Source organism: Triticum urartu, chromosome 1 (assembly GCF_003073215.2).
Source record: "Triticum urartu cultivar G1812 chromosome 1, Tu2.1, whole genome shotgun sequence".
NCBI lineage: Eukaryota > Viridiplantae > Streptophyta > Magnoliopsida > Poales > Poaceae > Triticum > Triticum urartu.
In genome coordinates, this window is record NC_053022.1 from 522,565,551 (window position 1) to 522,587,599 (window position 22,049).

General features: G+C 38.9%; 1 protein-coding gene across 2 annotated transcripts; it reads right to left on the reverse strand.

The window, feature by feature from the left end:
• Window positions 1–4,050: 4,050 nt before the first annotated feature.
• LOC125524971 (acetylserotonin O-methyltransferase 1-like) lies at window positions 4,051–5,491 on the reverse strand. 2 transcript variants are annotated; one of them, XM_048690004.1, is made up of 3 exons: window positions 5,129–5,490; window positions 4,697–4,943; window positions 4,051–4,453 (listed from the first exon to the last, which is right to left on the reverse strand). In XM_048690004.1, exons 2-3 carry the CDS (start codon window positions 4,931–4,933, stop codon window positions 4,154–4,156), a joined length of 537 nt encoding a protein of 178 aa, XP_048545961.1. In that variant the 5' UTR covers window positions 4,934–4,943; window positions 5,129–5,490; the 3' UTR covers window positions 4,051–4,153. The 2 variants fall into 2 exon arrangements, with proteins under 2 accessions (XP_048545961.1, XP_048545953.1); XM_048689996.1 differs by having other exon boundaries at window positions 4,697–5,491.
• Window positions 5,492–22,049: the final 16,558 nt, after the last annotated feature.

The window sequence follows — 22,049 nt, forward strand, 5'->3', positions numbered from 1 at the left end:
CTCCCTCCTGCCTCCACCAGCTATTGTTCATCCACGAACTCCTATATATTCATCCAGCCTCCACCGGCTACTATTCAACCAGCCCTCTCCACGGGGTCCTGTTCAACCACCCCTCCACGAGCTACTGTTCATCCAGCTCTCCACCAGCTACTGTTCAACCAGCCCTCCACCGATTGTTGTTCATCCAGCCCTCCATAGGGTCCTATTCATCCACCCCCAACCGGCTCGATCGGGGTCCTATTCATCCACCCCCAACCGGCTCAATCGGGGTCATGTTCATCCAGCGGCAATGGCCTCTACTAACAACGGGGTCCTGTTCATCCAACCCCTACCAGGAACTGTTCATCCAACCCCCAACAACGCTCACTGTTCATCAAGAGGCAGCAGGTTTGATCGGCTTCAGTTAGTAGCAGTAGCAAATGAATTGCTCGATCGGGTTCAGTTAACAGCCAGATCGATCGATCGCTCGGGTTCAGTAACATGTAGCCTGCAGTACAATCGCTCGGGTTCAGTAGGCGAACGCCTCGCTCGGGTTCAGTTAGAGCCCAACGCCTCACACCCACGCGCGTATGTGTATGAGAGAAACGCGCATCGCTCGGCCCCGACCACCCACCGTAACCGGGAACTCCCCGATATTTTCCTCGCCCTCGCTTCTACCGTGGTTTTTTCCGTCATGGACAGTCCAAAGAATGTCATGCAGCTGCGTCTCCGGCCCGCCCAGGACGAAAAGCCCATTTTCTGTCATAATTTTTGTCATGGAAGTAGGAGCCCACCACATCTATGATGATACCGGGTTTTGTCATAATTATCGTCGTAGAAGTGTCATAAGCATGACAGAAAAAAATTCGTTTGGCCCAAATTGTCACGGATATGTATTTTTTTGTAGTGTCTTGAGCATCGAGACTAGAGTTTCAAATTGAACCAACCTATGTTTTTTTAATGGTTAAGTGGACGGTTATACCCGCAGGCCACCAGGGATCAAGCCACAGATTTGACATATGTGTGTGATTCTCGCGCATCAAGACTAGAGCTCCAAATGTTTATGGACGTGTGTACACGATTGGAGGATACGGCGAGGGATACTTTTACCAACATGGGTGGCAGCATGATCTTAGAATTGGTCCACCTCCGCTTTAGGCGTTATACTGACTCTACATGTTTCTTGGTATTTTGCCTTTTTACTTTTCGTTTATGCGAGATGACTTTGTTTGGCTGTGTGCATCTTAGTTATGTAGTGGCCAGGTGTAATGCTTAAACCTTTTAAGTAATAAAGCGCCCCTTTTCGGGCATGTGGTTGAATGGTTAAGACGGTGCTTGTACCTCCAGCCCACCAGGGATCAAACCACATATTTGACATATGTGTGTCTCATAAAGGTGGAATATTCTTCCAATGGAAGGTGACGTTCTCATCGATAGTGATGTGCATTTATGACTTCGTCAATCTTAACACCCGTCGGCTCAGTCTCTTGGAGATGCTCGTGTGTGCGTTCATAGGGATGAGTTTATGTGAGCGTCTACGTCTGTACTATGTTTCTAAAAAAGATTTTCATAAATTTATTCACGGAACCCTATTTGCTCAGGTACAACTCATTCAATAAAATGTTCATAAAAGATATTTTCAAGTTTAGTTCAACTCCATTTCAGATGTTTCACTTGAGTCACACTTCTTTCATAATTAAACAAAGTCCTACTCTGTTAAGACATTTTTCTGTGCACACCTAATGAATGGTTGTAGATTCTTCTGTAAAGATCTTACTTGAATAAAACATTTTAAAGCACTTGGTATTCTCTGCGGAACAATGAGTTAGATTTATGATGTCAAAAAATGAGTTAGATATCTCGCAAAAAAAAGAGAGTTAGATTTATATAGAACACTGTGTATTGCAGTTGTGGCTACTAGTGGGACAGATCACGGAGCAGATGGTGGCTAGCAAAAATACTCTCTCCTATCTGACCTGCTACACATATTTGTATTGTACTACGGGAGCTAACTTGTTGATCACAAGGACTCACACCTCGCAAATAACTCCAAAATATTTGGATATCAGAATTTTACATGTCTGGTACTCAGATCTAACATAAAAGACAAGCTTTCATTGATTCCCAACATTGATATCATCAAGAGAGCAACTCGAAGTCATCGCTCAAATGCTCTACAGGACCGACAGGCTAATTTTACATTTTTTTAAAAAAAAGGAAATTTCCATTTTTCTACAGCAAGGAGCTTAGTATTTACTGAAAACAAATAAAAAAATATTGAACGGGCATACTTTATGGTAACATAACAGCCATACATTGAATCAATGTAGTGGCTTATCTAGATTTTGTTTGCAAGTATGACAACATGGGTGCCATCAAAAAACAAGTGGGCATAATTAATTTTCTGAAAGCGCCAAGCCATAATAATTGTAGTGGGGTTTCTTAGGAGAGCTCAAGAGGATGGTGAGAACACCAACCTTTCATGCATTCAATGAGTGTAGAATACCCCCCACAAAAACCAAAAAAGAATGAGTGCAGAGTAAAGGTGAGAAATAGCAAGGTTCCAAGGCGCAGACAACAACAGTCCCATTCCTCATTGAACACATGATGACCCACCACACCGATACCACACAGAATCATAATGACCGGACAACTGCTGGAAATCATGTGATCCAAGGTAACCGAGGGGGCTGTGTTCATAATGCCACATACCAAGGATCAGGACATCCATATGTCTGAGTCTGACCACTGACTGTGCGGCGATGACTGTAGACGATGATGATGCCCCGAATCCACGTTTCACATGAAGTTGAGTGGTGCTTCTTTCAAATTTACATTCAGATCCTACTCTCAGATTTGTTGTATTAGACAACAGCAAATATTTTTTGTCCACACATCAGATGAATGGCTGACTGGCTGTGCGTTTTTCCCATTGTAAAGATCTATAGCAGAATAAAACATTTGAAGCGCTTGGCAGAAAAATATATTCTCAGGGGGACATTGAGTTAGATTGATGTAGAACACTTTGCATTGTAGCTGTGGCACCACCCTGTCTACTTGTGGTCAAGTGGACAGCCAGCCATTTGTAAATTAGTGTGGGTAACAGCAGGCGCTACTCTCGGCCATGGACAGGAGTGTCGGAATCCGGCTCAGATTCGGTGTCGGTTTCGCAAATTTCGTACATGTCAAATGGAGGACAGTGACTCGGGTGTCTGATTCGGCAAAAAATATATACAAACTGATGTATCCAGTTCAGGTAACTTCTTATATCTAGGACGAAATGCCCCGAATTTTGACGGAGAAATCGTGAAAACGAACGTAGATGGCACACTCATTTTTCATGGTGAGTATGGGAAGCGAACCAAAGAGATGGCCAAACGATTTTGCCTAAAACACGATGAAAGGTTTACGAGCTGAATTCAGAACCCATATCCAGTCAGACAAATAGGAATAAGGGTGTGGCCAAGATGTCCACTCATGGCTCGTGCACCACCATTAGTAAAATAGACATGAAAGGATTATTTGCTGGGTAAAGTTCCTTTGTAGCTCAGACTACATAGAACCTCTTATCCTCAACCCTCCAACCTTGCTTTGAGATCCGTACTCTCCAACTAACTAACAACAACAAGATTTCTCTTTTTTGTTTCTCGAAAATGAAACAACATATGAACTTCAAACTTTGCAGATCGAACAAACATTAGAACATCAATGTGTGAAAAAACTTTCAGATTTTTTGGTCTGATATAAATATACAAAATGAGATTTTCTTTGAATAAAAATATTATTCAAGTATTTAAAATGCATGAAAAAATCTAAAAGTTTTTTTCCTAGATTGTAATTAGAATGTATTATTGTTCTGCAAAATTTGAAGTTCATATGTTGTGTCGTTTGAGAGAAACAAAAAAGACAAATGTGTTTGCACGGATCTTGATGCATAAATGGATGGCAAAGATAAGGGATACCGTGTAGCCTGAGCTACAGAAAACCACACTCCCTTGCTGGGTAAAGTTCCTTTGTAGCTCAGGCTGCCAAGGCGTGGAACTGTAGATCATATGCTGAATAACAAGAGAGTGAGAACTGAAACATAGGCACATCATCTTAATATTAACCGTTGTCTCATGAGCAAAATATTAATAAACACCCGGCTATAGATGGTAGTTTTTTCATAGAGTATTCAAGGGTAGAGCTCAATAACAGATCTAACACCCATGACTGCTATAATTTTGTAGTTGCTGAACCCAGCTTCCATGAATATATTTTTCCACTTGAATTCCTCTCGCTCGATCCCTTCAAAACACATGATAAAGAGATCAAACAAAACCTGTGTCTCTCTTGTTACATTCTCATTTGGCCCAGATCCAACCACCATATCAACAATTATCACCTTTCCACCAGCATCTCTGGGAGGGATAGCTTCCTTGCATTTTTTCAATATCTTAACACAGTCTTCATCGCCCCAATCATGAAAAACAGACTGAGATGTACAGCAGAAACGAATATGTTACCATTGGTCCCGATAATGCTGGAATTGTAGGGTTTTGTCATACAAATTTAGTTAGCTTGCTTTAGTGGTTCAATTGGTATGCATAAGCAGCTAAATAGTAAATACAAACTTTGTTTCACACGACATTACAAAATTTTGTCAAAAAACATGATATTACAAAATGAGGATGTGTTCCTACTTCCAAGGGAGTAAAAAAAATTCTAAAGAGTGTACCTTTAGGAAAAGGGCATTCGCTGGCGGGATGTGCTTAAACATATCGCCAGCAATAAACGACACATGGTCATCAGCAAGAGCTTCTGCAACCACATGAGGGAGATCCAACACACTGCATTTCATTTGCGGGAATGCCTTCGTAATTGCCTTGGCAGCTCCACCATGACCTCCAGCGACATCAATAAGCGAGTTTATGCCAAGAAATACATCACCACACTCCCTCAAGATGATGTCCATGAGAAAGTTGCTATCAGAAACCATTACGTTGTTGATTAGCTGGTTGTAAGTATTTAGGCCATGAGCCTTTTTGAACAGGGACGTGGTGCACTCATCTAAAAACCATGAGTGCATGCCAAGGAAAGGGGAAATGACAGTTGAATCAAGCATCAAAGACAGAATGGGAAATAAGTTTGAGTTAGCTTTGTCACTAACAAGGAGACGTGTGGTAGGGGTAAGCCCGTAAACAACCTCCTTGTCTGGCGAGGCTGGTTCACGGACAACAAAGATGCCTGATACGGTGAGCACACGCATGAGTCGTCGTAAGCGGGGAAGCTTAGACGGATGGAGTCCGATCTTCATGGCCAACTCCGAAGGGGTCATAGACCCACCATGGTGTTGGATGGTGTTGGGGATTTGCAATTCCATTGCACATTTGAGTGCCATGGACTTGACAAATCCCAATGCGTGGTGCCAAAGATCAACTTGAGCCTGGAGCAACTCCTGGGAGCTATGCTTATCCTGGATGGGCGCCATTTTTGCTGAGCATTTTTTTTCCTTTGGTAATGAATGGATTGGAGGCATGCTGGTTGGTCTATATATACACAAATACTACCTGTTAAGGCACGTGGTAAGGCCTTGGGTAATAAATTGTTTAAGGATGTTGAGATGTTTATACGTCAACGTCGGGATTGTGTCAAGCCATTTGGGATGAACTTTGCTATGCATCGATTTGATTATAGTTACGATATACAGTATTTTTTTACATGGCGGAAATAATAGTGTCAGTGATAGCTATTGAGCATATTTACTCAGCTACAACTAACTCTCTCAAATAAAACGTTTGCGCATTAAGATATCTTCATGAGTAGCTCCACTGCATTTTCTTCACTCGAATTTCTTCATGAGTAGCTATTGAGCATATTTACTCAGGTACAACTAACTTGTTCAAATAAAATGTTTCTGGATTAAGATATCTTCATGAATAGCTCCACTTCTTTCAGTGCAACTCTCGAATTTGTCCTACTCTCAAATTTGTTCTATTAATTAGACAACGGGCCGGGGATATTTTCCGGCCACAAGTAATGAATGGTTGTAAACTTTCTGTCCTTTGTAAAGACCTATACTTGAATAAAAAGATCTTTAAGCACTTGACAGAAAACATTGTTCGATGGGGAACAATGTGTAAGATTAATGTAGAACCTTTTCTGTTCTAGTTGCGGCATCACCCCCTGTCTACCTGTGGTCCGTATATTGGACGTCTGTAGTGTTGTACAGTCGCCATTTGTAGAATAGTGTTGGAATCTGACGCAGATTTGGGTGTCGGTTAGGCAAATTCCGCACATGCCAAATAGAGACATCGACTCGGTCGGGTGTCTGATTCGGCAAAAGAAAAATACATACGACTCAGACGGAGAAATAGTGAGAATGCATGGACGCACATGGTGGTGAAAGGTTGCTGAATTCAGAACCGAAGTTCAGACGGTAGCACTCAGGGTGACCAAGATTGATCCACTCATGGCTCATGCACTTCGTCGAAATCAGGCATAGAACAAGTAGAAGATGGAACTGGACAGGCGCTTACGGGCGCTCCCCTAGCCCTAGGCGCAGGAGCCGACGGGGATACGGATATCTAATCCACACCTAATCAATGGATGCAGTACATTTTTTTCCCGTATGGCTGATGCACGCCGTCGAAATCAAATTTACACCAGGCAGAAAATGGAACTGAGCAAGCGCTTACTCGAGCTCCCATGGCCCTGGGCGCAGGAGCCGACGGCGACGGGGTGGCAGCGCCTCCGCCGCGCCAGCACAGTGGGCGCGACCCTGAACCCGGCCTCCCTCGGGTCGTCACGTTACGCCGCCTGGTGGCGCGGCGCGACCTCACCTCGGTACGCCTTGTGGCGGATCCGACGGCGGGAGGTGGCCACCACCACGCCGGCGAGTTGGTCGTGGCCGCCGTCGAACATAGCCATGGTGACCAGGGTCTGGTGGTGTGGTCACTTTTTCTTTGGAGGTTTTTTTTTGGAATATCCTATTTGACGCATTTTGCGTCAAACTGTCGACGCGCCGCACACCCCTTCGCCTGATTTGGGCCGGCCTTTTTAGTACCTGTTCGCTGTTTCCCCGTTCCTCTTCCTCGAGTCACTGTTTCCCCGTTCCTCTTCCTCGTCCCGCATCTCCCGTCTTCTTCCTCCCTCGTCCCGCATCCGCCGTGCTCTTCCTCCCTCGTCCCGCATCCCACTTCCTCCCTCTTCGTCTGCTTTTTCCTGCGGGGATCCCGCTCCGATAAGAGGCCGCCGCCCTGGTCACTGCTTCCTCGTCGGCGTCGGCGTCGTCTAGGGTTCCGTCAAGATCGGGTCGTCTAGGGTTCCATCGATCTTCGTCAAGTTCGTCATCTTCAAGGTAATGCCCCCAGTTCCCTCTTCTGTGTTCTTGTCAAGCTGGTTCGTGTCCTCTGTGTGTGATTTCGCCAGATTGAGACGTTTTTTTTTTCGTTTGTGTCGGTCCAGCGTTTCTATGGTTTGTAGGAGGTTTGGTGGTAGCAGTGGAGCGATTTTTTCAGTCTGATTTGGGTGAATATGAGGCTAGACAAGGTCCCTTTGGAGCGATTTTTTCAGTTTGGTTTCCCAGATGTGATTCAGAATTTGGAATCAGGTTATGAATGCAGCATAATGATGGTAGGAGGTTGTCTCTTTCATGCGGTTGCCCTTGGAAATTTTGTGTGTGTGTTTATGTTGGTGATGATAGGACACTTGTTAGTTTCTGTAATGTGTAAATTTGTTTGAACATTGTGTGTTCACTCAAATGATTGTTCTTGTACTACATCACATCTAAATTTTATAACATCAATTTTTTTGAACTTTTTGACATGGATGAGCATTTTCTGAAATTGAGGATCAAAAAATGTTCGCCAATTTGAAAGGTGTTCTAGAAAAATTCAGAAAATAAAATAATGTGAATTGTTTAGAAAATTTAGAAAAACAAGGAAACAGAAGAGGAAGAAAATAAAATTTAGAAAATAAATTTTAGAAAAATTGGGTGTTAGGGCTACATATCCTTCTTGCATTGGAATTAGTCCTTCATCACTTCTGCTTTCTTGGCAATCAGTTGGCATCTTCTGCTTTTTTGTGTATAATGTAACTATGAGTGATACTATGTACTTCTCTTCTGTTTTGCAGAATTAATTTTTGTTTCAGCAGCTTACATTTACATGAACTGTTTTTTATACCTGAAATTTCAGCACCTTACTTTTTATTATTTTTATACAGCTCTCACTCAACTGTCAAAATGCCTAAACTTTACAAATACCCTCCGGGTAGTATCAAACACAGATTCTCTACCATTAGGTGGCGTAAGGCAGTTGCTGATTTAACTGACATCCAGAAGTCATATGTTACGAAATATGAGCTTGATCATCTCCTGAACATTCACCCTCATTTAATGATTCCAATTCCAGTATTGCAATGGGTTGCGAACCACTTAAATTGTAATGGAACAGGAGTTTTCAGGAAGGGTCAAAAGATAATTCATCTGAGAAGGGAAATGGTAATTCAAGTTTTTGGTATTCGTTCTGGTTTCGTGCCTTTTCCTATGGACAACACATATCAAGTTATCGTGGCTAGAGTATTGGAACTTAGGTCTGAGTATCTTGGTGCTGGGGAGAAGAACATTTCATTTGATAACATAATCACCAAGATGAAAAATGATGAGACTGAGGAAGGCTTCATACGGAGCTTCATGTTTCTGTTCATAACATCTGTTTTATGTCCAACCACTCGGAACTATGCAAACTGGAAACTTCTTTATGGGCTGGATGACATTACCAAGCTGAAGACCTTTGATTTGGCTCAGTTGTGCATTGATCACCTGAACAATGAAATTGATAACTTCAGCACTAAACTCTTCAATAGAACTGAAGTTCCATTGAATGATTCAATCTATGTTGGTGGATGTTTACCATTGGCTGCTGTAAGTTTTCTTTTCTCTGTCATTTTCAATTTTTTACATAGACTTTAGTTCTGCAATCTTTTTTTATAGTCACTGATTACCTCTTATATCTTCTCTTATGATTCACAACCTTCCTAGATTGTGTATCTGGACTTTATAGACTTCACAAAAGCTTCTAAACAATGAAACATCAATTATGGAGTCCCTAGAATTGCACATGTTCAGAATGAAGACTTTGACTATCTAGCTACAGTGGATCTGAACAGAGCTTCCAAGAAGAGTTTTGCATTGGGTTTCTTACCAGTAAGCTTCTTGTATAAATTTGTTGTTGTTCATTTTTCAAGTTAGCAAAAAAAATTTCTTCTACAAGCAATCTAGAAGGAGCAAATCTTGTCATTTATAATCCTTTTCAATTGCAATTTTTTTGTGCAGTTGAAAGACATCTCTAGGACACCTTACAGTGCTCGTGCAATTGTATTGGCTGAGGAGAAGTGGTCCAAAGCGCCAGAGTCTTTTCATAATGATGAAAATGACATTCCAAACCAAAATGACAGAGAAAATGTTGCATCTACTTCGAACAACAATCCAGAAGTATGTCGGCCTGCTTTTTTCTTTTCTTAATAGATATTAGTGTTGTCACTTTACTTTCATACCAGAAACTAATACACATATATCTGTTTTGTTTGCTCAAACTAATAGGTTATGAAGATAGTCTCTGAAATAGTTGCAAAACATGATGTCATTTGGAAGAAGTTCCATGAAGAGCATGTACAGAGTATGCTAGCAGAACTCAAAGCAACTGTCCTGTCTTTACAGCAAAATTCTAGCAGCCAAGTCAATGATGCTGGCACTTCAACCACGAATCCAATTGTTCTTCTGTCTGGAGCCAGCAACAGAAATGTTCTCAGAGAACCATTAAATCCTGGCAATCGCACACTCCAAGTTAATAGTGAGGCAATTACAGGTTCTTTATTTGACGACCATATCAGAGTCATTCCTACTCCAGTTGTTACCAAGGATAACCAAGTTCAAATTTCCGATGAAGTTCAAAAGCAAGTGTCATTACCTCAGCAATTCCAGGAAAATGAGCAAGCACAAACAGGTGTGGACAATGATATTCATTCTGATAACACATTTGGTCAACATTTTTTATTTTACTCAAACTAGTCATAGCACTCAATTTGTTGTTCATGAGGCAGTTTTATTAGTACTCAGTTTCCTGTTCCTGACATCACTATTATGGTAAATACATTCATTCTGTAAACACATTCTGACATCACTATTTTTTGCCATTTTCAGGTACCGTTTCTGAGGCAGTTCATACTAAATCAACTGGATTCCTGGAACCACTGGATTCTGTTCATCCTACAAGTGTTACTGAAGCAAATCAGATAGATTCTCAAAATGTCAACTCTGTGACAGTAAATCTGCAGGAAACTCCTCTTACTGGAAACTCATTTTCTGTGAGAGAAAATGTTCAGTTACTGAATGAGCAAAAGCCAGGTGATGTTAGACCTGCCAGTCAGACACCAAACAATGAATCATCTTCCTGTCCCATCTCTCCTTTTCTAGTTCAGAACAATCCTAGTCTCGAGATCATATTGTCTCCTTCGAGCAACATTATAATTGAAGATGCCTCCACGCCAACAAATCTGAATTCACAATCAATTGACAATGTTGCAACTGGCATTGAAATTGCCATGAAGTATGGAGATGATTTATTAGTCAAAGAAGTTGTCAAGTTTGTTCCCAAAGGTAACTCAAAACATTTTTTTATCATCTCCCCATCCTGGTGTTCCATTGTTTTGCTTTTTGCTTCACTGATTTTGTTCTTGCAATGCCCTGTCTTTTTTTATATGTTTCCTTGTGTTGTCAGCACAATACTTATTATATGCAACTGCTTAATTGGACAGATCCTCTAGTACCTGAGAAGCAGTCATCTGATGTTACACTAAACATGTCTGGTCCAAGCACAATAGAGAAGAGAAATAGAAAGAAAAGGAAAGCAAAAGTAATATCTCCTCAGGAAAAGATTTCAAAGATGATTGTTGAACCTCATGTTCAGGAGTTTTATAAGAAATACCTTGCAAACAAATTCTTCAAGAATGGCAATAAGTAAGTCATTTCAATGTGCAAACTAATTTTTTCAATATCATGCATTCTTCTTTTTTGTACAATTTGTTCAATAAGAGTTTCTATTCTTTTTTATCGTGCAGTCCAACTGTTATTGATATCAATGGCTTTCCTGTGGAGTATGATAATTTATATACTTCATTAAAGGCAATAGGAAATGTTGATAATGAATTATTCAATGCCTATGTCCAAGTTTTCAATTATGAGAATGAAAATCCAGACCCAAACAGCAAGGACCCTTCAAAATATTGCTTTACTAGCTATTTCACGATAATTCTCTATTCCTCATCTATGTTTCTTTTTGTTCATGATACACTCATGGAAGTTATGTTTCTTGGTGTTATGATCTGTTTTTTAATTTAACTTTGCAGCAAAAGGTGCTTGTAGACCCCAAAATCTTCAATTCTCGGTCTTACCTAAGAGAATTCAAGAAAATTACCTCTGGAAAGAACTTGCATAAGCGTGATCTGGTAAACAACTTTTATCATCACAAGTATTTCTCTCTTTTTTTGCATTCTATCTCATCTTATCTATTTTTTCTACTTTTTTTGCCATCCAGCTATACTTCCCCAGAGTTGACTCAGTCCACTGGTCTTTGTTCTGCATCAACAATTTGTTTGAAACTATCAATTTCTTTGATTCAAGATCTTTTGTTCCTCAAAATCTTGTCAACAAGTTAACGTCAAACCTGCTTTGTTTTCTTCCTTTACTTTTAACTTCTTTCGCTTTGTAACATAATCTGTTTTTACTGCTAACTGCCCTGTAAGCTTCTGTATGTTTAGGCATTCAACAAAAATTAAGTACCCTTTTCTTATTGAAGTTCTGTGGTTGTTGAACTTTACTACTTTTCAATATAGATCATCAACATGGCTACCCTCTTCAAATCTTCTGGGTACACATACAAAAACATCGAAAATTTTGAGTGCATTTCTCCTGAGGACTACCCCCAGCAAAACAACCTGTGAGTAAAACAAAAGCATCATTATAGAGAATCCACTCTTTTCTGTTAAACTCTTTTATTCACTTGAATTTTTTTAAACAAGTTTCTTTTACTGAATTTTAAAATTCTTGTGCAGCCACAATTGTGCTCTGTATGCTATCATGTACATGGATATCTGGGATGGGAAGAACATGAAGGAATTTGATGATGTATGTTGCCATGAAATTGTTCTTCCTCCATACTTGCTCTATGTTTAGTTTCCAGCACTTCTCTTTTGTCATGCCTAATGTGTTGTTCACCTTTTCATTTGTATCAGGAAATTATTCCTCAATTTCGGCAGCTCGTTGCTTACAAATTGGCAAAGTCTGACATCAATGAAGAAGACTTCGAGCGACTTCAAGAAGATGTTTCAAGCAAGAAGAGGAAAAAGCGCCGTTAGTTCCATGCAGAAAGAAAACACTTCCAGCTTCTAAAATTGATCTCTATCCAATTGCGCCATGAATGAAACAGAAGTAGTTGTAAAGTCAGCTATCTCTTATTTGAAAAACTTTTTAAGTACCGCTCTTTTCTCTTGTTGTGGAAATAAGTCTTCCCCGGTATGACCAGAAAACTACAATTATTATGAGGAGAATATTCCCAACAATTTAAATTTTTCCTCTGGGTTTCGGCTAAATGATTTTCCCAATAGTTTAATACATTTATCGGAATCGTGTCACCAGCATCTCTTCTTTCATGTATGTGTTTGGTGCTCATAGTTGTTTTCAAGTTTTTTGATATCTGGATCAAACATAAGTTTATAGAAGGAAACACAATGTGATGAACAAAACAATGCTGATACAATTTTTGGTCTTCCTTAGGACAGACTTCCCAAAGAACACTAAAGAAGTGTTCACTACAATTTGAATAATGTTCCTTTTCCTGTTTTAATAATGTTAACAAAGATTCACAAAATTTGGTCCGCTTCTCGACCTCGTTCCTAGGAAATTTTATTCCAAGGAACATTATTCAATTATCATTTTGTTCCTAGAAATCTTTTTTGGCTTGAAGAACATTTTTTTTACTTCAGAGAACATTAAGTAATGTTGGAGAACTTTTTTAAACTTTTTGACTAAGAACATTATTTTAGGGAACAATATTCAGTGAACATTTTTTATTCAAATTGTAGTGAACACTTCTCCAAAATTAAATTGGTCAACGAACGAACAGTACTCAACAAACATTATTCATTATTCAACAAACATTATTCAATGAACGAACAGTATTCAACAAACATTATTCAATTATTAAAGAAAATTTATTTAGGCAACATTCCTCCGCATCAAACAATAAATGTAGTAAAAAATTCCTAAAAAAGGGTGAACAAAAAATTCCGCATCAAACAATAATATTCCTAGGAACGAACGAACGAAATAAATGTAGTAAAAAATTTCCTCCAAGCAAATTTTGTTCACCCTTTTGTTAGAAGGAACATTATTCGGTTATCATTTTTTATAGAATATTGATTGTTCGCCTAATAGTGTTCCTTCAATAATCTCCCCCAAATAAATGTTGAATTTTCTTTTTGTTACCCTATTTTCCCTGATTAATGTTCCTTCAATAATGTTCCTCAAATAATGTTCAAACTTTTTGGTTCCCCCAATAATGTTCTCTGAATAATGTTCTCTAAATAATTTTATTCCTTCAATAATGTTTCTCAAATAATGTACAAACTTTTTTGTTCCCCCAATAATGTTCTCTAAATAATTTTATCTTTTAATAATGGTGCTCAATTGTGTTCAATAATTGTTCTTTTAAGAATGTTCCACAAATAATTTTCCCCAAACAATGTTGAAAGTTTTTTTTTCACAATATTGTTCTCTTAATGTCCTCTAATAATGTTCCCAAGATAATGTTCAAACTTTTTGTCCCCCTAAAATGTTCCCTGATTATTGTTATGTTCGGCAAGTAATGTTCAAACTTTTTTGTTCCTCCAATAATGTTCTCCGAACAATGTTCTCTAATAATGTTCCCAAGATAATGTTGACCAAATAATGTTATCTGAAGTCCCTAAATAATTTTGTTTTTAATAATTGTGTTCAATAATTGTTCTTTTAATACTGTTCCCCAAATAATGTTCAAATTTTTTCCCAATCTTGTTCTATTGCTCAAACTTTTTTGTTCCTCCAATAATGTTCTCCGAACAACGTTCTCTAATAGTGTTCCCACGATAAATAATTTTGTCTTTAATAATTATGTTCACTAATTGTTCTTTTAATAATGTTCCACAAATAATGTTCCCCAAATAATTTTTTTCCCAACAATGTTCTCTTGTTCTCTAATAATGTTCAAACTTTTTTGTTCCTCCAATAATGTTCCTCAAATAATGTTTGTCTTTTAATGTTCCTCAAATAATTGTTGATTCTGAGGAATTTTTTTACTTGAAGAACATTTTTAAACTTCAGAGAACTTTATTTATACGGAACAATTTACTGATTTTCTTGGAAGTAATGTTCAAACTTTTTTGTTCCTCCAATAATGTTCTCCTAACAATGTTCTCTAATAATGTTCCCAAGATAATGTTGACCAAATAATGTTATGTGAAGTCCCTAAGTAATTTTGTCTTTAATAATTGTGTTCAATAATTGTTCTTTTAATACTGTTCCACAAATAATGTTCCCCAAATAATGTTCAATTTTTTTCCCAATGTTGTTCTATAATAATGTTCAAATTTTTTTATTCCTCCAATAATGTTCTCCGAACAATGTTCTCTAATAATGTTCCCATGATAAATAAATTTATCTTTAATAATTATGTTAAAAAATTGTTCTTTTAATATTGTTCCACAAATAATGTTCCCCAAATAATGTTCTATTTTTTCAAATAATGTTCTCTTGTTCTCTAATAATGTTCAAACTTTTTTGTTCCCCCAATAATATTCCCAAATTAATGTTTGTCTTTTAATGTTCCTCAAATAATTATTAATTCTGACGAATTTTTTTACTTGAAGAACATTTTTAAACTTCAAAGAATTTATAAGGAACAAATTACTGATTTTCTTGGAACATTATTCAGGAAATATTATACAAGGAACATTTTTATATTAAAGAGTTTGAAAATTGTTGACCTGATTATCATTATAGTAAAAACATCCCTCCAAGGAAATTTTGTTGACCTGAATGAAACATTATTCAAGGAAATTTTGTTCGAAGTAATATTCACTTATCATTATTTTATATAATATGTTTGTTCCCCCAATAATGTTCTTCGAATAATGTTCCCCAATTATCTGTTCAATTTTCTTTTTGTTCCTCTATAATGTTCCCTGATCAATGTCCTTTCAATAATGTCCCCCAAATTCCGTGAATAATGTTCCCTAAATAATGTTGATGCCAAGGAAAAAAAATTTGCCTTGAAGAACAATTTTAAACTTCAAAGAAAATTATTTATTATGGATCAATTTAGTGTTTTTTTAGAACATTACTTAGGGAACTATAATGTTCCCTGAATAATGTTCCCTAAATATTGTTGATGCCGAGGAATTTTTTCTTTGGACTTAAAGAACATTTTTAAACTTCAAAGAAAATTATTTACTATTTTTTTATGAAATAATGATTGTTCCCCCAATAATGTTCTTTTAATAATGTTCTACACATAAATGTTTTTCAAAATGCAAATAACAATTTAGTCTAGAATAACCTTTTTTCAGAGAACATTATTTATTTTTGAATAACAATTTTTAACTTTTCACTAAGAACATCATTGAGGGAATATTCAATGAATTTTTAAAAATCAAGGAACAATATTGAGGAACTATTTAGTAAGCGTTAAACAGTTTTTAATTGAGGCAACATTATTTGGGGAACAATTATTTATTCAAGCGTCGGACAATATTGTTCAACTAATTTGTTTTGGCCCCAAGGAGCATTTTGCAAAGAACATTATCCTAGGAACATTATACAATTATCATTTTTTTATCCAACGAACATTATCCAATCATCATTTTGCAAAGAACATTATCCATGAACAAGAAAACAAGGGACATCATCAAATTTCTTTGTCCACACAATAATTAAAATCCATCTAAATTTTTTCAGCTAACAATGCAAAAAATTCTTCAACGAAGGAAATTATCTTCTTCCTTGCTGCAAACAGAAATTATCTTCTTCCTTGTTCTGAACAATGAAAACCATCAACTAGTCTTCTTTTTTGGAGCTGCTTTCTTCCTAGATTTCTTTTCAGATTGTGGCTTCAATCTTTCTCCTTTGTTCACAGACTTGGAAGGCCGTATAGGAGGATCTTTCAACGAATTTTCAGACTGCAATTCTTCTTGCTGTTTCTTCCCTTGCAAGTACTTCGTATGAATTTGAGCAACAGCATCCAAAAGTTCTTTGCTAAGTTCAGAATCTTTGCTGATGTCTGAGCAAGCTTCACCAACTTTACTCATCAGAATAGCATATCTGACTGCATTGTGTGACTGATCTTCACCTGTAAGCAGCACCATTTCTTTCTTGCACTTATCCAATTCTTTTTCTCTGAAGGAAATAGTCCATCTATCAACAATCAGCTTATCTGGAATATGGGTAATGTCAAACTGCGTAAAAAGTCTGAGGATATGGCAACAAACAATACCATCACGCTCAAACTTCCCACAAAAACATTTGAATGAACCAGTACTAAGGTCCACATGGACTCTGAACATTTCTCTTGTGAATTCTGGTTTTTCATACCTGATGTGTTTTTCCAAATCATACACTTTATCCTTCTCAATTTCTATAACTTTAAAAGCTGTTGAATTCACTAATTCTGTCAAAAACTTCAAGTAGATTCCTCTGGTATATATTGCTGTTGCATGCCGTTCAACAAGCTGATGACTCCAAAAGACAGGAGTCTTCTCATTAGACAAGAATCTGTCCTGGTTTTCTATGTGAATAACATTCTCTTGGAACAGCACATATTGTTTCATGAAAGCCTCTATAGTATCTTTCCTCTTGATGTAGTCCTTGAAATTTGAGTTGAAGCTTTCACTCCGGCTGGTCGACCTTATGAAAGGGCAAAACACGCCTCGAAAATAAGCTGGAACAAAGAAGGTCCGGTTCTCCCACATCCTTTTGATGTGAGCATGTTCAGCACAGTTATACTTCAGCACAAATTTCTCCCATCTTTCTTCAAATTCCTCAACAGTAATGGACTGCAATAAACACTTCATCATATGTTTTTCCATCTTTTCCCTTGTAGCCATGTAAGCACTCATGTTTTCCCGCACATTTTTAAATATATGCAAAGACAGAACCTATGTAACGCATCTGGAAATACTTGAGGAATAGCAGCTTTCATCCCTGCATCTTGGTCAGTCAATATTATTCCTGGTTTTTTCCACTGCATGACCTCCATGAAAGTTTCAAACAGCCACACAAAAGTATCTGAAGTTTCATCTTGCAATAGCGCCCAACCAAACACAATTGTTCTTCCATGGCCATTAATTCCCACTATAGGCGCAAAAGGCATGTTATACTTATTTGTGCTATAAGTGGTGTCAAATGAAATGATCTCACCAAACAACCTGTAGTTCAATCGGGAACGAGCATCTGTCCAGAACAAGCTGAGAACCGTGTTGTCTGTATCTCTTTGCATCCTGTAGCAGAAACCAGGAGTATCAATTTGTAGCTTCTCAATATACTACAATGTCCATTCAATATCTGTGTTCTCCTTTTTACGCATCCGTTCTCCCTTTTTCAAATTAATCAAAGGTAATGTTTCCCAGCTTGCCACCACAAAGCTTTCTGAATATGCTCATGATTCTTCTCGGTTTCACTCTGTGTTCTTGAAGCAATTTTGACAACATGATTTCTGCCTCGTTCATGTTTCTGTGGCTTAAGAAAAATTTTGTAAGTGATGGAGACCGTGCTAGATCATGGTTGTGCTCAAGACACATTGAAGCGATATGCCACTTGTCATCCACCAACTTCATTGTTATATTCATTGGACAATTTGTCCCTTCAATAATGTTTCTTTTCCTTTTCCTCAAACCAGTGTTGATACTTGGTCTTTTCCTACTTTTATTGCACTGGAAATACAACTTCCTATTCTTATAATTCCTTCCTTTTATCATTGCGAAACCATTCAGCTGAGCATAAACATTTACAAATCGGGCAGCATCATCCAGTGTTGTAAAGACTTTACCAATTTCTGGCACACTACCATTGTCTGCTTCATCTGGTGTAGGGAACACATACTCTTCATTCCCCGCACAAGCTATTGTCTCTTCATCAGAATCTGCACTCTCAGAATTTCCTTCGTAATCACATTCAGAATTCTGAGCCAAATAAAGTACCTGCAAAGGGAAGGAACACAAGTATTCAACATCAGAATAAGAATCTTTACAAAACAAAGTTAAAATATGAAAAGTCTATTTTTATTCTTTTTCCCAAGCATGCAAAAATCGTACCTCACGGCAAATATTTTCCACTTCTTCTGTTGTCGTCAAAGGTTCAATGTTCATGTTCTCACCAACACTGTCCTGTAAAGATTTATTTACATTTTAATACTCATATCACTTCTTAATTTAGTATATTTGCAAACAAAAGCACTTGCAGGTTTTCATTTTTTTTCTCACACTGACCTGCTTGCTCAAACTTAGCACTAGTGCTGAAGATGATTCAGAAGCATTGTGGTTGTTATCATCATTTCTCCCCATTGACTGCAAAAAACAATGAAGATATACTTTCTGTCAAACACTACAACTGTATTCAAGATCTTGTCACACTTTTTGGTTGAGAAAAACATGTGCTACAATTATAATCACACTACCCACTTTGAAAGTATTTACAGTCTGTTCATTGTTATTTGACATTCGCAAAAGTTCGCTGATCATGTTTGGTGCAGCTACTTCTACTTCTTTGTCAATGCCACCAAATAAATTGAACCCCATTTCAGCTTCTTGACTCTCAATCAGTTCCTGGACACCATTTTTGAGTGTGTTAAAGTTTAGTACTGCATATCATTTGCAACGAAGAAATGCATTTTAAATCACAGATCTCAAAGAACCAACCTTAGTTTCTTTCCTCAAACTTTGATATTGAACAAACTGATCAAATTCTTCCATCAAAGGACACCCCTAAGAGAAAAGTGATAGTAATTTAAAAGATCTTGTCATCTTAACTGAAACCCTGCAAAGCAATTATTGAATCAAGGACAGTCACTCACCACACTTGCAGGTTCTGCAGCATATTTGCCCGCTGAACGTTCCAGCAGTTTGTTTTCATTGTTGGTCCTTCTCTTCTTCACTTCTTTTCCATTGGATGCAGTTCCTTTCTCAATTTGTTTCTGCATCCAGAAGAAAACATGACACATTCTCTCTTTTGAATTTTTCCTGGTGTTGTAGTCACTAACTTTTTCAATGAACACACTCAACTTCTATTTTTATAAACAAGAAATGTAGAGACTAACCTTCTTAGTAATCTTTTTCTCCTTACTGATTACTTGCTGGTTAGCAAATTGCACAAAATTGCTTTCACCTTCCATCTGGATGATACCATAGGCTGCAACAAACAAGACAACACATACTGCTTATTATGTATTTTCAGTGAACTTTGTCAAACTTGCAAATATGCGAAGTAAAATGAAACAGAGGATTAAACTATGTAACACATTAATACTTTATAAATATTGTGTATATGTGGTGATAAGTATTTGTAAAACGAAACTTAGCTGGAATATGTCCAACATAAATAGGTAGAAGATAAATAGATGCCACTAAGGCAGAACCTTGCAAACATAGTTGGATCATTAATCATATTACTAGATTCAACTAAACAGCTCGGATATTCTCAAGTTTCAATGACTGGACAATTTCTTTGGTCTTCCTCATGTGTTTGAAAAAATGGCATTATATTCCTACAGATTTATCATGCACATAACATACTGGAGCTCGGTGGCGGCATCATCTACGTGCGTTTATTAGTCCTGTGTTTCACTTCTCTACTCTGCTGGCACTGTTTTCTTTTGTGACATTTTTTCAGGAAACATAGCAGCGGCCGGTGCAGCTTCAGAGTATCTTCTCTAAAACATGTTAGCAATTTTTGGGAGAACTAGCATTACATTGCCGCTACAACATCTGCAAGACAGTGCTTGGAATAACTTTTCACTAGTTTAAGGACTGATTCAATGAATTTTTAAAAATCTAGTTGAAATTGAATCATAACAACAATTGCAACTCAGGCCACAGGAAATTCTTCAGAGCATTAAACTAGGTAATCATCAAGGTTCAATGACTGGCCAATTCTAGCTAGTCGTTAAACTAAGTACTTGTTCGTCAGATCAACAGCAACTAACTGACCAATTCTACCTCTTATTATACTAGAAACTTCAAGTAATTTTTCTTCCACTTCTTCCTCCTTTTCCCCCAACCAAACTTTCTTCAATGTACAACAGAATTAAGGAACGGAAAGGAAGAAGATCAAGAAGAGAGGGCGAGGTATTCTACTACCTGTGCGCTCGAGCACGGCCGCCGGTGGAAACGGGATTTTAGGTGCCCTGGCGGCGCAGCCGCTACACTGCCGCCGCCGCCTATCTCGTGGTTTGGTGGAATAGATCGGGCCACGTACCCCCCAGGTCTTATCTGGTCAGATTTTTTTCCTCCTTTATTTTCTGTTCAGCAACAGACAAGTGGGACAGTCCACTTAGAACACTTTCCCCATTTCACTTCTCTGTTCTCTCCCCCCCTCTGCTCGCCGTCGCCCCTCCTAAGATCTGAAGTGTTGTTCACCGGTATTTCTCCGTTGGCTGAATCGGCTCCAAGCAAAAGGTTCCATCCCCTCTCCCTTCCGCCCTGCCTATGTTCTACTCGCCTCTAACCTCTTCATCTGTGTATATTTTCTTCAATCTTGCGGAAGTATCATCGTGATTAAGATCTTCTTCCAAGGGTTGCAACTTAGATAGGTTGTTACTGCTGTCTTTTTTAGGTGCCTCTGACTGTTGGGGAACGTAGCATAAATTCAAAATTTTCCTACGTATCACCAAGATCTATCTATGGAGAAACCAGCAACGAGGTGAAGGAGAGTGCATCTACATACCCTTGTAGATCGCGCGCGGAAGCGTTCAAGAGAACGGGGTTGATGGAGTCGTACTCGTCGTGATTCAAATCACCGATGATCCTAGTGCCGAACGGACAGCACCTCCGCGTTCAACACACGTACGGAAGGGAGACGTCTCCCATGCCTTGATCCAGCAAGGAGGAGGGAGAGGTTGATGGAGATCCAGCAGCACGACGGCGTGGTGGAAGTAGCGGGATTCCAGCAGGGCTTCGCTAAGCGCTGCGGGAGGAGGAAGATGTGTCACGGGAGGGAGAGGGAGGCGCCAGGCCTTAGATTGGTTTGCTCCTCCTTTTTCCCCACTATATATAGGGCCAAGGGAGAGGGGGAGGCGCAGCCCTTGCCCCTTCCTCCAAGGAAGGGTGCGGCCAAGGGTGGGGAGGAGTCCATCCTCCCCAAGGCACCTCGGAGGTGCCTTCCCCTTGTAAGACTCTCCCCCTTTTTTTCTCTCTTGGCGCATGGGCCTCTTGGGGCTGGTGCCCTTGGCCCATATAGGCCAAGGCACACCCCCTACAGCCCATGTGCCCCCCCCCGGGCAGGTGGCCCCACCCGGTGGACCCCCGGGACCCTTCCGGTGGTCCCGGTACAATACCGATGACCCCGAAACTTGTCCCGATGGCCGAAATAGCACTTCCTATATATAATTCTTTACCTCCGGACCATTCCGGAACTCCTCGTGATGTCCGGGATCTCATCCGGGACTCCGAACAATATTCGGGTTACCGCATACTAATATCTCTATAACCCTAGCGTCACCGAACCTTAAGTGTGTAGACCCTACGGGTTCGGGAGACATGCAGACATGACCGAGACGACTCTCCGGTCAATAACCAACAGCGGGATCTGGATACCCATGATGGCTCCCACATGTTCCACGATGTTCTCATTGGATGAACCACGATGTCAAGGACTTAATCAATCCCGTATACAATTCCCTTTGTCTAGCGGTATTGTACTTGCCCGAGATTCGATCGTCGGTATCCAATACCTAGTTCAATCTCGTTACCGGCAAGTCTCTTTACTCGTTCCGTAACACATCATCCCG